The sequence below is a fragment of the Salarias fasciatus genome, chromosome 5 (genome assembly GCF_902148845.1).
Source record: "Salarias fasciatus chromosome 5, fSalaFa1.1, whole genome shotgun sequence".
Classification (NCBI taxonomy): Eukaryota; Metazoa; Chordata; class Actinopteri; order Blenniiformes; family Blenniidae; genus Salarias; species Salarias fasciatus.
The window spans coordinates 18,879,399-18,896,777 of record NC_043749.1 but is presented as its reverse complement, the minus strand read 5'-3'; the positions used below and the strand labels follow the sequence as shown (position 1 = coordinate 18,896,777).

Genomic DNA, 17,379 nt, shown 5'->3' with positions numbered 1-17,379 from the left:
TTAATGCTTATTTTTGGATCACAAGTGTTCCAGTTATGATCTACAGATAACAATTGCTGCTTAAAAGAAACATATGTAGCCTTTTAAAATATTATGTTCTCATGTAATGTAACCGAGATGCCCTTTCGTGACCGCTTGTTTCTTTTCTTTGTGTTAAGACTGGAGGGATGAACTGTGGACTTAATCAATAAAACCAAGTGGCCAGATAAGCTTCATGCTTCAAAAACATCTTAAAAAAAAATCACATACAAACCAACATTTTACATATCCTTTATTATAACATAAGAACATACAGAAAAATAGGTTTGGTCCATGAAAAAGTTAGCAGATTCACATGGCTCTACAGCCCTCCGAGTGTTGCGTGTCAAACAGAGGTGCCCAACGCTCAATTTGAATCTTACGCCTACCAAAACCCTCATTAGTGTATTTGTGGAATCTGTGAACAAAAAGCACTCAAAAGACTGAGCCTTAACCACCGACAGCGAGTAAACCATTAAACTCAAAAGATGCCGGGTCTTCAGTCAGTGTACAAAGGAGGTAGGATTCCTCGGATCTCTTCAGCCGCCTGCGTTCATGGCTTCTCAGCACATAATTAAAGGAGACTAAACTTAAAAAAAGGCAGAAGTTTGAACCCCTCTGAGCCGGTAGGCAGCACGAGAGAGATGCAGACCGCGCTACAGAGAGCCGAATGCGACGGCAGCCTCTAACGTGGCGGGGAGCTCGATCGCTGGGCTCCGAGCGCGACAGTCGATCAATACTATAAATACTGGTTCAACTATCTGAGTGTGGACAAAAACTTGAGGAAAAGGTCTGCCGGGATAAGTCTTACAAGATTTATTTCACGTTCATCTTCAGTTTTTTTTCCCCCCAACTCAGTATTTACAAAACTATAGACTAGAGGTACTCATACTAGCTACTTCAATGAGAATCTGTACTAGCTAACAAGACAAGTACGGATATTATACATATTTTTAAAACAAGGATCAATAATAGTAACGAAAAGAATAAGAAGAGAGAAAAAAAAAAACAACTTCATACTGAATGGCACCCTTAACAAAACAGAACTGCTTTGCTGCAACAGTGTATAATCAGCCACGACTGACTGAGCTCAAACCGCTTCTCGCACAACAGACTGGAACAAACTGTCAAAGCAAACCGGTGACGAACTGATGCAAAGTGACGCACGGGCAGCCGGTGTGCAGCGAAGAAACCCCATCCATTACAAAAACACAATCACAATCGATAAGTTCACTAAATGGGCAAGCATCGGGGGGGCGGGGGTTCGAGCTATAAAATGTCAATTTATTTTCCAAAACGAGGGGAACAAAGAGCCGGCAGACGACACATTCTGGCTGATTTAAGATATTTTTTGTTTTTCTTTTTGTTTTGTTGTTCCAGGGAGGCAACATGTTTAAAGTCACCAGATACAATCTGCTCTCTGCTTTTCGTTTGTGTACAATCTACGGTTTTTTTTCTGGACACAATGTATAAATCTAAAGGGATTGCCTCATTTAGGACAGGTTCGGACATACAAAGAAGGATAAAGGGAAACAGAAAACCGTGTTGGAGGAGCTGTGGCGTGGAAGGGGGAAACGCGACCAAAAAGTCCAAGTGGAAACAGAACTACAAAAATGAGCTGCAGCGTGATGAGAAAAAAAAAGAAGCTAATTTTGACATCCTGTTGAATGGTGAAGCCGTCTACTATCCGCCTCTCTTCAGAGTTTGCAGTGAACTCCGGGAGACATACAGTTTGAACATCCCCCTTCACACACGCCCAAACACACACGCACACACACACACTTTTCATCTCCGACAGCACAACACGTCTCCTCTCCTGCTTCATTTGGACCCGTTTCTTTAGGTGTTTCTGATGCCGAGCGCCTGCTCCAGCTCCTGCCGCCTCTGCTGGACCTGAAAGACATTTTCAACGACAGACACGACTCAGCAGCTGCTTCACCAGGAAATGTGCTGAAATGTTTCAACGGCTTCCACATTGTTAAGAGACACTTGATAACTGTTTTAGATCTTTTCAGAGCTGAAGAATGAGGGTCGGATCTGACTAACACAATAACAATGTCACCAACAGACGCTTCGGTCTCATTTATGCAATCATTAATATCTTTTTGTGAGGACATGTCAAAGCCGCAAAAAGAGGGGGTGAGGTATTTTATAAGTGCTGCCAAGTAAAATATAAAAATGTCCTGAACCTGTGTGAAACCAGCTGGTGAGGAAATCGAGGTGCCAAACAGGGAAAATTGTGCCTTGGCTGGAGGACTCGTTGCTGCGGCACTATAATAATGTTTGGATCGAGGTGGTGGCAGCGCAGCTCAAGCAGAGCTAAAAATAGATGGCGCAACATGTGGGATAAGGAATAAATATAAAAAAAACCTCATAGATTACCTTGGAGTAGAAGTAGCGGCAGACGGCCTCCTGAGCCCACGGCTGGTAGTAAAACTCGGCTCTTCGCTCCTCTTCTGGGTTTCCCACCACATCTGTCATGGTCTGTTAGAGAGAGAGAAAAGAAGATGATTAGACGAAGCTTCATCTCAAGTTGGGCTTAAAGTCGATAATTTAAAGAGCACGCGGGTCTTTATGGGGTCGGCTGGTCAGTGGCGGCGAGCTCCGGGCCGGAATTCAATTTCACAGAGATTCGGCCGGACAGGCGCTACAGGTGGGCGACGGCTGGGCGGCGGCTAATCGGCTCGCTTGGCAGACAGAAGGGGGCGAGCGCGCGTCCAGTCAGACATGTCATTAGATGTTTCACGCGCTATTTGGACGCTGCCCTCCCGAGTCGCACCCGGGCAGGTGGCTTGAGCCCCGGATTTGGACGTCAGGTTTCCTCTCCCCACAGCTGAGCTCTGGATTGAAACCAGAATCACTGTGACAAAGCTAACCTGGAGCGGGGGGAGGGGGGGGGGGGGGGGGGGGGGGGGCACTATTCCACTCTTTCAGGTCTCGCTAAACACTCCGATCAGTCAGAGGGCATCTTCAGGCTCCCTGCTTGAAGTCTTCCTGAGTTCGCAGATTCCTGACGTTTGAATTCATGCATGCCAACAGGCTGAGTTTAAAAGTTATCTCCTTAATTATTCATGGTGTATTCGTGTTATCCTGACGTGACATTCTGAAGTGCTGGAGCGTAGTTTCTGCTGCATTAACAGAACTTCTGCCCCTTACAGGCTTGTGAAGTCCGTTTCACAACACCCTAATAACAAATGAGCCTCAAGTCAAGCAGCAGAGAAGAAATCTCTCCTTTAAAACATAAAAAAAAAAAAATTAGATGGATGTGTTGTGTACGTCGGAGACAGAAATAAAACCAGTGAAGCTGCACTATGGAGAAACAGGATGACAATATTTGGTGATTGAAATGATGAGTCACAATGTTCTACTTGAAATGCTGCGTTTTGCCGAGATATTTTGGGGTTATTGTCTGTGAAAAATCCGTTACTGCTGCCGTCTCATCTCTGTGATCCATCAGGGATTTCTTCCCGAAAGACTGTCGGACCTTCAAGAGAGGGAGGCTGACTCGGCATTTTCGTATCAAAAGACTGACAACAACTGCACATTTATGCTGAAAACTTCTCGTTCGCTTACTGAAAAACACATGAACAACAACAGTGATGACATTTTTGACATGCTTTTGGAGTTTTTGTTTGTGCTGTGTGGGAGTTTGTCAGGGGGACTGCTGCCACAGCCATTGTTCTCACAGTTTGTGGGTTTTTTCTGTTCATTGTTTACCGTTTTCTGTGCGCTAATACAACGCCGACTTGTATAGAAACAATGAGTTTATTCACGTCCATATTGGAAAATCGAATCACGATCCGATTTCTGGAATTCTGTTCAACTGATCATGTAAACGGCACAATGCGGTCGACGCGTCACAACCGGAGATTTTATTCTCACCTTGAGGTCTCTGCACTGGGACTGCAGCCAGTCGTTGATAAAGCCCTGAGGATCTCTGGCGAAACTCAACATGAACTCCCTCTGGGTCTTCAGCTGGTTGATGGTCTCGATGGTTTCGTGGATCTGGGAGGAACACGGCGGAAGGGAATCACTCGACAGTCATTAAGACGAGAGTTAATAACTGAAGACATGAGGACAGGCGCTCAGGGGCCCGTGGCGGCAGAATTACTTCGCCGACACATCCTTCAACGTGATTTGCTTTTAATGGCAGTGCAAAGTAAAGAGATTTGTGCTTCCAATTACGGTGATAAATCTCCCCTTTCGTTTGTTTTGACGGCTGCCATTTCAGACTTCCTTATCACAGAAAAACTGCTCACAAAAATAGAGACTGCACAGTAGCTGCTTACAGTCTTATCAGCCAAATATTGGCACGTTACTGGATTTTAATGTTAGCTTGAGGGACTTTGATATAAATGGTTTATTTCCTTGATAAAACAGGAGTATGTAGACCTACTGAAAGCTGTTTACTTTTCAAAGAAATGTGCAACTCCTGTTACTCTCTTGTATGTTTCTCTTGCAAGTGGCTTCAAGCTCACCCGGTGACCATCAGGTGGAGGGAAAGAGAAACATCAACCAAGTGAGGAGATGACTGCTAGCATGTGTGTGTATAATATAAAGGTTTGTTGCCAATAAGGCTACATTTACATAGCAAGTCTTCATGCTCAGATCATATTTGCCTACATCCCATTTAATTTTGATCATTTGGCAACATGTATTTTATCAAGTGATGCATATCTGATGTCGTGATTACTGTTGCCTACAACAGAAACATCGTGCACGTGTACTTGTACTGTTCACAAGATAGTTCTGAGCCAAGCATTGACTGCAAAGCCAATAAAAAAACAAGAAAAGAAAAGAATGAATGGAAACTTTGATAGTAATGTTGCTGTGCCGAAGAATTTTGCCAAATAGTAACAGGATTTTTAGGCAAATGAGGAAGAAATGGGCCATGATTGCATCTCATGCAGACCTCAGACGGTCATCGATTTGATGAAGCTAGAGATGCAATGTAAAGAAAATCCGATTCAATCTGGTTACACGGTGGTCGCACTGGCACATCTGATACACATCTGTTTATTTCCACATATGAATGAGGCCTTTATCCGATCTCCAAACATCAGAATGCATGTATTGTTTTCCTGCTTACACTGTCCAAAAAGCTGATCTGATTTCTGCCAAATAAGAGAAAATAAAATCAGCACTGGGTCACTTCACACCAACAGTGTAAATGCGGCCTAAATGCCCCAACCAGTCTCCAGCCGGCTCTGCACTGTACCATCTCAGGGAAGATAAGCAATCATGGTGACATCTTTGATCATGGCTTAAATTCTCTGTCACACGGGGAGAGAGGTTAATGGATGGGCTTTGTTGAAGGTTGTCCAGCCAGAGATTTTTCTTTTAAAGTGTCAGGGTTGTCACCACACTTTCTGTCCACGTCTGTTACCCCGACAATAAATCAATGAAGCCCGTTAGAGGAAGAGCTTGTTAGACCCTTCCTTTCCAAAGAGCAAATTTGTTTCGGCACCATAAAGCACTCAGATCCATTTCATTAAATGCCTAAACTGCCAGACAGGACAAAGAAGCGCCATCGCACTGCGAAGTCTGACTGCTGCTGGAAATGCAGCAGAAAATTACATGAAGACCACTTCATAACAATAGGTTTTAGATTTCCAGGGAGGTAAAATGCAGGACATGCACACGTCCTCCATCTATTCTCATAGCACAGCTTCTCCTCTGAATATAAATGTCCTATTTTCTGTTTGAATCATTTCCTGATTCCATCGGTGAGGTATAAAGATGGCTTACAGCACTGCCGCTGCTGCACATTGAAGTATGTTTTACAGGTCAACACCTCTGATTCTGTGGAGAGTGCCATTATACAGATAAACAAACTGAGCCACGTATATGATCCACATTACACAGTATCGCAGTTAATGAATAGATAAAGAGGCTGTAGGAGCCTTTTGTATGTGAGATCTCTTAAGTGTGAAAATACAGAGAAACAGATTTTCATGTTGGAGCCCGACAGGAACAGGATCACTGCAACCCTTATCAAATCCAAAATCAACCCTAACAAAATAAAAGCTGAATTCTGAATTCCAAACAACCTCTTTTTATTTACACTGTCCAGCTTTATCAGAAACAAAACTCCAGGGATGTTTTTTAAGCTGAATGGTTACAAAGCCCAATCAATGTGATTACTGCCAACCCGGCCAAGGTGACGGCTGCTATCAGGGGGTCAAGAAAGCCCTCGACCGCAACACTCAGGAGACAGGAGGCAATAACACACGGGCGCCAATTTGAGGGAGCAAACATGTGTGAAATTGCCCCCAGCAGGTTCACAAAGAGAGAAGGAATCGACATGGTGGGCTCTATGGCAGAATGGTTACATTAAAAAAAGAAGAAGAAGAATGGAGTATTCATTTAGGTTTAAATTTTTCAAACTGGCCTCAACAGAGAGCAGAAGGAAGTTCAAACCAAGCAACTAACAAAACTCGCATGTTAAAAACTCAGAAGGACACAAAATGTTCAGAAAATAGAGAAATGCCTTAATTTTCTTTCGTGTCTCAGTGCTTTCTGCAGAGAAGAAAGAATTCCAAAACCATCAAAACTCTACAAAGAACTTGAGGAAATAGGAAACATCCCTCCCGCTGTGGACACGCAAGTCCTTCTAAAAACTTTCTGGATAAATATAAAAACGAGAAGCATGAATGAAAAGAGAACAGGCAGTAGCCGTCAGGCCGAGGTCGCTACCTTGTTGTCCAGCCCGGCTATTTCCTGCTGACTGGCTGTGGACAGCAGGAAGGAGTTCATCTGAGTCTTCAGTGTGTCGTCCACCTCCACGTCAATGTCGTAACAGGCGGTCTTCTTTTGGTCGTTGGGGTCCACACTATCAGAACAACACAGAATCACTGCGTTAGTATGTGAATGACGCAAACGGGGAAAATGGCGGGCACCGCAGGAGGTCGAATCAACATCGGAAGTCTTCATCATTTTAAATTTCTCTTAACTTGTATCAAAGAATTACCTGGAAAATAATTGGTTTATCCTAAGAAAACCTAAAAAAAGCGGCTCAAATACAGAACATCTCCAGGCTAGTATTGTTATTTTTTTGTTTCCCCCTCGTGTTGGAAGACCTCCAGTTGCGTGTACGGACTGCTCTTGTTGACGTTACCTGATCACGTGGTTGATGATGATGGGTTCTGGTGGCATCAAGAGCGCGTGCAAACGTTGCGGGATCTCGGAGAACTTCATTCGCTGAGTCTCAAAGATCTGAAAGCATGGAGGCAATCGCAGGTCACCACAGAAGAACATTTTAGTTTTACACAGGAGTGACAGAAGTTGTGCGTCATCCAAAGGAAACCTGAATGTTTGTCGGATTAATGTCGTCACAAAATAAAATATTTAAAGAGCTTTGTTCGCAAAATAAGTGTTCTGCACCCAAGGAGCAGCGACAGACGGAAACTATTTATTTGGAGCTGTGAAACTGCACCATGAAAATATTGTGGCACTGATTTACAGCGTCTGCTTAATCGGCTGATAATGTATAACTTGGGTCATAAAATTGTGTTGAGCAGGCTGAGCTGCGTCTAACTCAAGAGGAGCTGGCAGGTCTCTGTGCTAATGCTCAGCTTCTTCTGTGTAAGACACCACTGCTGTGAGCGAAAAGCCTCGTGTGGATTCCACTTTCTCATTGCGAGGCCTCATATTACCCGACTGTATCAGAGTCCCAAAAGTCAAGTTTTTGTTTTTCCACAGTCACAGCTCTGTTCTTCTTTTTCATGCTTCAAAACCAGAAAAGAGCAGCTGTTAGAAAGTATGAACACCTGAGACTAAAAAAACTATTTTTTCATACTGCAGCTCTGCAGGAATTCAAAAGTAACCTTCCACAATCCTGTTTGTCTTGGCAGAGTACAAAAAGCAACAAAACTAGTGACCCAGAAACAGAGACAGACGCCATACAAGGACAGGGAGAAGGAGGAGGACTGTACTGCATCAAGAGGGGGGAAACTAACAGAAACTTGATCCTCCCAGATTCAAGCAGCAGCCACTTGTTAAATCAGACTTTAAGCATTGAGCACCTCTTTTATTCAATTCTGAGCCCACAAAACTCAATCCAAATGTTTACTCTGGGTGAAAGTGAATCCACACACCTGCTGCAGGTATTTGTCACAGTTGATGAACTCTCGCTCGTGTGGATCTTGGAGTTTGTGGGTCTTGACGTACTGCCACAGGGCCTGGATGATGACAGGTCGGGTCTGGGTGTGGATACCCAGCATACGAGCCAGTCGGGGGTCCAGCTTGAACTGAGGGGGCTGAGTGGCGCAGAGAAAATGATGAAACTCGGTGCATTAAAGCAAGACGAGCTGAAGGTCAGACGAGATGAATTAAAGACAAACTATTACTCAGAAACAGAAGAATCTCTGAACATTTACCTGGTAGTCAAGCATGAGCAGGACGGTGCAACGAACACCGACATCTCCCGGTCTCTTCACCTGGAAACCATCAGTCTCCTGGGTGGTGGCAGTCCTGTGCCACTGTCATTACACAGAAAACACAACAGATATGACAAGCCATTAACTAATATTCAAAGGAACAGATTGCTTATAGAACAACAAAACAATGAAACAAGAAATGAAAAGACATTTGTCAACAGTTTCGTCAGTGAAAATCGGTCTCTTACTTCCACCAGGTGATTATCTGGACCGTACAGGTCTTTGTCCAGCTCAATAACCAGAGACTTGAAGAAGGAGGAGAATTTCCTCTTCTGCTTAGTGGCTTCATACTTGGACACAGCCGTCTGCAAAAAAATAAAAAGTGTGAAAGTGACTCAACCATCCACACGTAATGAATTATGGTAAACATCTTAAAGATATTCCCATCATTGTGCTTCAATGCCATCATTAACCTGCAGCAATTAAAAAAAACAACAACACATTTTAAACATGAAGCTCACATCCTCCAGCAGGCGCCCTTCAACACGAAGCTCCCATGATGCCACAGTGCCTTCACCATCCTCGGCATCGGGCTTTGCAGGGTTGAAGGTGTTGGATATGAAGATTCGAAGCTTTCTTTTTTGCTGAAAACCACAAGAGGACATAAGCTTTGAGTTCTGTTACTATAAATCAAAGCTGTACTTTCGAGCCCTCAAAGTAACATTGTGCTTAAGTTGATGAAGTTTATGTGAATGCACAGATTGGATTAACTCTGTAAGCGGCTTAATTTTAGATAACATCAGAGCAATTGTTTGTCAGATGAGGACATGAAGAGGGCACCAAGCGCGTATGGAACATCAGATATAACACCGTCATCTTTTTGTTTGCAACTGTATGAAATTTACATCCAAAGTGCCGAGGCAGCGTCAAGCCTGTTTGAACTGCAATCTGTCAAACACATCAATAGTTAAGCTCTTTGGATGACAGCGTTTCACTAAATAAAGTAACTTAACTGTCCATCCAAGAGATGTTTTTGAGACTTTTGAATGGATGTGAAGTTAAAATTCATTCCTGAACGCAAACCCAGAAACCAGATGGATTTAAAACACACCTTGATGGGCCTCTTGAGCGCCTCCTGAATATCCAGCCTCTTGCGCATGATGGTTTGGTCCAGCTTCCTCTCAAAAGCCAGGAGATCCATGTAAGCCTGAGACTCTGGGACCAGTTCTCTGATCTGGAGACATGACAAGGAGAAACCGCTGACCACAGGACCAACACGAGTACATGAGGACACACTCTGTTCGTGACGACGGATGATCAAACGGCCAACTGATGCCTGAAGACACAAACTGTTTACTGCATGAGTCATTAACATTAATGAGTAAGAATGAGTCATTCAATCATGATTTAGTCGGAGAAGTTCAATCAGCTGAAGCTCAGTATATCACTGCATCACAGCACTGAGTTCATGAGAGAGCACACCTCTGCTAGTTTGTTGACGATCATAGCAAAATTATTTCTCTAAATGTATATTTTTCTGCAACTTTGTCCTCTATTTGCAAGTGGCAGCAGTATTGAGTCGCATTGCAATGCGACCACAACGAATATTTGGATCTTAAAATTAATAACCAGATAACACCACAAGAACAGAATATTTAAATATTTGGGTCCAGCCCGACTGTGAAGTGTTGTAAAATTTGTTATTTGAAGGTATAATAACTAATTTTGGTATAATAGCTAATTTTGAAAAGGGATCACTTCAGGAATACCATTATGAACAGGCAATATTCCTATGACAACATAATATTAAGCACTGAGAAAAAAGCTGAAGGGTACGAACTAATTATTTCTGCTCCGGATGATTACTGCAATGGGCCAGACAGACTGCTTAAGAGCCTCTAAGAGTTAACCCATGAAAAGCCGTGTTATCTCAGTCTACACACTTTCAACAGTGCCATTAAAATACAGTCTTTTGATGAGAACCACTTAAATTAAAGTTCAACTAAAATGGAAAATGTAATCTCTCCGAAAGAATCAAAGCCAAAACAGATGGATTTCCATGCAGCACGGTTTGATTAAAACTCACCCTCTGAGGTAGAATTTTATCAGCCATCTTCTTCTTCTTCGTGCTGTAAAAACAAATCGCCGAACTCAGTTAAATGTGTGTGGAGCAGTGCATCTCAGTAAAAACACGGAAGTCCAAGTGCTCACTCTGAGGTCTACGGTCTTCGCCTACATTGTTCAGTTTCTGAGCTACAAGGCCACAGCAGGACCAGCCGTGCGGTGTACAAGTCAAACACCACAAGGATAGCTTTGTGGATATGTGCCTACGTGTACGTGTGTTGTACATTTACTCCTACATGTGAGAATAAATCATAAAGCAATTTGAGTAATATTAAAAAAAAAAAAAAACCTTGATCATGTCATAAAAATATTCCCATTATATCAATCATGGAGAAGTGCAGGTAATTAAAAAAAATAGGATTATACATTAAAGTGAGATAATTGTGGCCAATTTGAATTTCTGTAATAGGAAACACAAACGTCCTGCTGGGAAACATTACTGAAGCTGACAGAGATGAGAAACTCAACACGTACAGACAAGAGCACCAGTGGGAGTCAGACACAAGCAGAGCTCCGCTCAAAATCTGGCATCATTTGCTTCATACTGACTAAAATTAAAAACGAAGGAAAAAAAAAAAAAATCACTGTGGAAATGAATTTGGCCAAACTCCAAATCTACCTGCTGGTTATTGTAACCTGAGATGAGCAGCATGATAATGACTCACTGCTGGTTGCGGTTCTGCTGCTGCTGAACCTGCTGGATCTGCTGGGGGGCCGGCCGCTTACGGGACGGGTCCATGACCCCCGGCATCCCCGGGCGAGACACGGGACTGTTGCCGTATCCTGGGGGGCCCATGGCCGGTCCCTGCGGGGTCATACGGCTGGATGGAGGCATGCCGTGTCTCTGCACAGAGAAGAAAAATCAAATTAAGGGTAAAACTGACAAAACCTTTCAAGAGAACAAATTATTTAATATATTCTATTTAGAAACAAAAACACTCCTATTTTCCAACCCCTCTGCACTTAATGCATTGCAAGTTTATCGCCGATGATTGAATCAATAATTGAAACTACTATTTTCTCTCCAGGCGATGTACTTTCAACAGATTTGTTCAATTACATGAAGCCCTACTGCACTGGGTACACTTGAGACGCTGCATTTATTTCTCTTCAGGATTACTAAAACATTTTTACATCCTGCACAATTGATAAAAAGCATAATTGTCCGGTTTTTACATACACTATAACTGCTCTATCAAGAGAAGGTTTGCAGGAGATTGGAACCTGTTGTTACCACATGACTACTCCATCAGAAGAAGAACTCAAAGACAACCGCACACATGAACATTCACAAGTTATACCAGTTTGTTAAGTATAACTCGTTGAAAATGCAACTTAATGCTAGAAATTCAGCCCTAGGAAATGTAGTTTGATGAGTGATCCTGAGCAACACTGCGGCATGGCAACTCCAACACCTGTTGAACAGCGCTATTCAGAAAAAAATCTATTCAATGAGGGTTAAAAGAAAGAAAGGGAAACAAGGACATGTGCCGTATGTGTGAGAATAAAATACACCTCGGGTATTCACAAAACAGAACAATAAATACTTGGGGAGATATGTCCCGATGGATGCCTGGAAGCTGAAAAATACGGTGAACTAGCAAATGAATGCATATGAAATGTTTGTATTTTAACATAACGCTGCAGTTTATGAAATGTTGTGCTTGAAAGAAAAAAAAAGAACAAAGAATACAAACAGAAATTTGCCAACAGTGCAACAAAATATTGGCGATGCATTTATTCTACAGACATTTCATTTTAAAAAGAAAAATCACAAAATTATACCAATAGGACTTGTCTTAAACGGTCATACACATTCATACTCAACATTTAGCACTTTCCCCATCTTTCTGAGAAGTAAACGCAAAACCAACAACCGTAAACTCACCAAGCCTTGCACTAAGAACTCAAACAGGCGACTTCTTGTATTTGACTGCATAAGTGCCAACGAGAGGGAGACGAACGGCAAGTCACTGATTGCAGCGTTTCCTCCGGCAGCCAGTCCAACAAATGACACAAATGGAGGCAAAACACACTCGCTCCGAGCCTATGGCGGAGGGTGGAAGGAAGGTAGGGTGACGGACACCGACTCCTCGACAAAACAGTCCAGATGAATGGGCTCTGCCTTTTCCACACAGAGCAGTGTGGGCAGACGGGGACTGCATGTCGTTTTCCTGAGTGCTTTCTACACTATACACGAGTACAACCTTGGTTTGCTGGAGAACAACTGGAGATCTGCAGCATTCAGAGTATGAAGCCTCTTTGATTATGTCGTGAAAGGCTGCTTGTGTGATTGAAAGCAGCCAAGGACGAAGAGAGAGAGAGAGAAAAAGGTAGCATCCTTTCACTTAACAGTATTTCAGGTTGGCAGTAGCTAAGCAGCAAATATTTCTACTGCTGCAGATCTGTGATAAAGAATTCTACATTTTATCATCAGGAATTGAAACACAAACCCCTACATTTTGATAGAAACACTACATCCTTACTGCATGTTAGCAGCTTCACTCTATTGGATATTTTTGTCTTAAAAATAGAGAAGTTTAAGGGAAACCCTAAAATGTATGTAGGTATGAATGTGAGTGTGTGACTGTGTGTTTAACCCGACTCGTCTGGCCACATGGTCATGTAAGATTGTAAAATTGATGATCCTGGTGACTAATTTCTCTGTGTACGACCTAGAAATGTCCATGAAAGGTAGTGGGCTAGTCTAAAGACAGTCAAAAAATTGCGATCGAATGATGTTGTGTGTAATAAGGGCCATTTAAAGCCCTTAATCAAAATCTTAAACTATAAAAGATTTTATCTCTGTAAGATATCCTTCAGTAAACCTGCATTACGTATCCAAACTAAACACAACCCATCAACTTCCTGAAGCTTAGACTTTCAACAAAGTTAATGGAAGCGGATCTTATGTGGTCATTGTTGTGATGAACTGCGTTATGCTCTCAGACAGGATGTGATCGCAATCTGTGGGCAAACAATATCTAATTGGCCTGAGCCGTGATAGCGCCACGAGCAGGAGCAGCTGTTCCATGCAGGTTGGAATCTAAATGCATCACTGCAGTGTTGTTGCGCATTGCTCCAGCGGAGTAATTACATGCCAGTTTATTTTCAAACACAGCCTTCAGGCTACCTTGTTTTCATTTTCTAGATCAAAGTACTGCCAAACTGTGCCGGTTTAGGGAGAGGACTTCTCTTCAATTTCTAAAACATGAGTCTACTCCAGCAATAATGTGAGGACGGGACTGCTGTCTGATGGCACCGCAGCTCTGACAACTGGCGGGCTGCAGCATGATAGTTAAGCAACCTTGGTCATGAATAAAATGCTAATTGGTTTAAGAAAACTATTATTTCTGGTGTTGATTAGAAAAGGGATGGGTGCTCAACGGCTCAACTGTCTAACTGTGCAACTTCACTGTCGGCGGAACTATTTACCTCCATCGCGCTTTCAAAGGAGCTGAGACAATATTAAAAGGATGAAGTAGAAACAACTAATTAAAACCAGCTTTATGTGAGACAAGACTGTTATTGTCGACACCCTGTTCAACTCTCACTGGACTACTTCATTCATAGCAACTGTGGTCACCTGAAGAGGTTAAAAAACAAAAAAAATGTTTCAATACACTTGAGGACTTTCCCAAAATCCAGCAAAGTTAATGAAACTCTTGTCATACAATGTGATAAACAACTATGCAATGACAAACAAAACACATTCAAATAGTAATGTGACATGTATACAACACAAAAATCTAAGTTCTGCATCCATAAAATGAAAGTTTCTCAGTCTCACAGAATAATATTAGATGAGCTCCATTTCTGAGTATGAAGTGTTACTAAAATGTTTACTGCACTGAGCTACTCATCTATTAATTCCACTGTTCAAAATATTGTATATGGCATTGTTTCAAGTGCAAACTTCAGATGAATTAGCTTAAACTTAAATCTGTGTTAATTCATTTCTTCTAAAGGATTGAGATGGATGGTTGAAACAAACCAGCTCTGCCAAAAGGTCAAGTTTCAGCTTAAAATCTGGACCTTGGTTCTCCAATAACAAGGCCAGCAAGAAGATGCTTTGTATTCAACAAAATTCTACTCATATCATTAAAAACATCTTTATAGTTGCAGTGGTCTCAGGGCCCATCCACACTAATTTATTTCAAGCCTTTAATCTTATAGGCGACCAGTCTACACAAAGCCAGTGTTTTCAGAGAGCGAAACAAATCTTGGTTCCTACAGTGGATAAACCTGTACTTGTTCTGTCTATAGAGCTAAAACCCTGACAAACCCATGACAGCTAGGCTCCACCTCTCTTGTAACTTGCATGCACTAACCCTGCCATCTTCTACACCAACTTTAATTCTGAAAACAAGGTGATGTTCATCACCATCGTCAAAAATACCGGGTGGTGTTCATAATTGCGTTATGATACAAGTAAAGCCAAATGAAAGGCTGGGTTTTGATTATTTACAAACAGCTGTGAAAATCGTGCTTGTTTGTAACTGAGTAAATTTGTGATTCTATCGTCATACATGTGAATATTCCTAACCCCTGAAAAAGTCAACTATAAATTATTTCACTTGTGAGTTCTTAGACTAAGCAACGCTGCCAATGACAATTCCTCTTTACTGTCCACATTATTTGTTGCATTGCTGTCTGCTTTTTTGTTGCTATAAAGCTGCAAATTACCCACAGTCGGACTGATAAAGGATATCTTATCGAAAGAAAGAATTGAAAAACTAAAACAACTACAGCTTGTTTGATACAAGAAAAATGTAGATGCACTCCTCACAATGTCATGTGTTTCCGAGGCCGGCAGCACAAAGTTAAGGAAGATAAACTAAAATATTTTCTATTACACTGCTGCAGATACTATTGACATTTTGAAGGCGAATATACTCCAGGAAAGGAGTCGAGGGTTTGAACCTCTGCTGTATTCAAGGGCTGGGTCTCAGAAAATTTCCATTTATTCAAAGTGATGCTGCAGCCTTTTCTTTCAAAAGTAGGCTGAAGCAAAAGACTTTAACATTCAACAGAAGTTTTAGCTGAACATTACACACCTTTTAAATATGAAACGCCGGTTTTTACCAAACTACTCTAACTTTTTTTTAACGGTTTTCAAGTAAAGTGTTGATTTAACAATTAGCTTGGCTAGCAGGCTAAGCTAACTGCTTGCAGGGACCCAGTGGCTAGGCTCACTGTTAGCGGGCGGGAGTGTTAGCCGGTTCAAACAACAAACAAACTCTCAGCATCTATCGGAGCGGCTCATAAAATGTTTCCGAGAGGTTCGCCACTCCTACGCCTAGCCAGCAGTACGGTGTGAGCTGCGAGCCGCTCCAGGTGGGGAGTTTAGCATTGGCCGACGGCAACAAAGCGGCGATGCGGGGCTTTGTTCTAGCGGACCGGCTAACGCGTCAGCAGCAAAGATGGAGTGATATCTCACCAGGTACCCAGGCCCCGGCATCGGGGAGCGATACATTGAGTTCTGCGCCGCGGAGGATGAGCCCATTCTCCCAGAGGGAGTCCCCGGACCCATGCCTGGTCCCGCGCCCGGTACCGGAGGTCCTGGTCCCATCGCTCCTCCGCCGCCGCCACCCGTTGGAGCTGACTGAAACCCCCCTCTGGACGCCATCTCTTCCACGAATGTCGCCGCCGGTGGTTGCTGCGCAAGTATCGCGAGAGCAGGAACGAGGTTTGGGAGAGCTCCACGATGCCGCTGCGCCCCCTGCTGCCTATTGTATGTACTGCAGGAAAATGTGAAAATATCATTTTAAAACTAACTTTTAAGAAAGTTTTAACCCTCCTGGCAAAAAAATTCAGCTTTATAATGAGAACCAGTTTATCAGAAGCAAAACTCTGTTTGATGAATGTTGGCAATAAAGTTTAACATTAGAGGTCTCATCAAAAGTTGAGTGACAAAGTAAGACAGAGCAATTGGAAAAGTAAAGCAATAAAAAAATTAATATGACTTAGAGCAAGGATAATAAAGACACACATGAGTATTCCAGGTTGTACCGAAGAGCGATTTAAGCATAATGGAGTTTTTACATGAATCACAAAAGAAAGTTTATGAAAAGTCTTTTCAATAAGAAATAAGTGATTTCACAAAGCGATTTGAGGCGAGCAGCAGCCCCCGAGGCAGATTAAGACTCAGTCCTTAATCTTGTGGTGGGAAGAAAAGCAGATTTCTGCATGAGGAGTTTTGGATTTTAAATGGAAGATTCTGTGCTATCAACTGTTACAAAAAGAAATAATGGAAAATAAAATAGGAACTGTTTTACTGGCAAAATCTAACCATCATGCCTCAATGTGAAATGTTTAAAAATAACATATTTAATACAAGAAAAAAATATTTTATTAGGAGTATCTATAATCAAAAACCTAGGAGTATTTTATTATGTAAAAGTAGTGACACTAATGCAACACTTGTGAATATTGCAGCATTAAATTTCTAAGTTTACATAAGGGGTTAGATAAGGGATTCCTTTGAAATATTCTAATCTGAACCAAAATGTAAGTGCTGCAGTACTGCCATAGAAAAAAAAAAAGAAAAAACTCACATAAAAATGCTGTAAGACCTCCTCATGACAGCCAATTGCAACTTACTTTCATCCAAATTGATCAGATTGCATAGTTCAGTCTCTCAGATCCTCCTCCTCCCCCTCCTCCTCAATAGGTTGTCTTCTATCGACATCTTTCACACATCCTGCAAAACTGATTCATTCACATTCCTCAGGGTGCACCCACTTAATCCAGAAGAAGAATCCTTCAAATAGCAGCCCTCTGCCATCATGTCAGGTGGGCCCCAGGGCTGTGTCTGAGAGCTATACAACATTTTATTGAGTTCATATTTGTGCAGAAT

General features: G+C 42.3%; 1 protein-coding gene across 1 annotated transcript; it reads right to left on the bottom strand.

The window, feature by feature from the left end:
• Positions 1-253: 253 nt before the first annotated feature.
• smarcd1 (SWI/SNF related BAF chromatin remodeling complex subunit D1) lies at positions 254-16,171 on the bottom strand. Its single transcript, XM_030092210.1, has 13 exons — positions 15,961-16,171; positions 11,186-11,364; positions 10,483-10,525; positions 9,508-9,630; positions 8,918-9,040; positions 8,645-8,761; positions 8,397-8,498; positions 8,115-8,276; positions 7,136-7,233; positions 6,715-6,850; positions 3,901-4,023; positions 2,401-2,502; positions 254-1,911 (listed from the first exon to the last, which is right to left on the bottom strand). The coding sequence occupies exons 1-13, from the start codon at positions 16,147-16,149 to the stop codon at positions 1,858-1,860; spliced, it is 1,551 nt and encodes a 516-aa protein (XP_029948070.1). The 5' UTR covers positions 16,150-16,171; the 3' UTR covers positions 254-1,857.
• Positions 16,172-17,379: the final 1,208 nt, after the last annotated feature.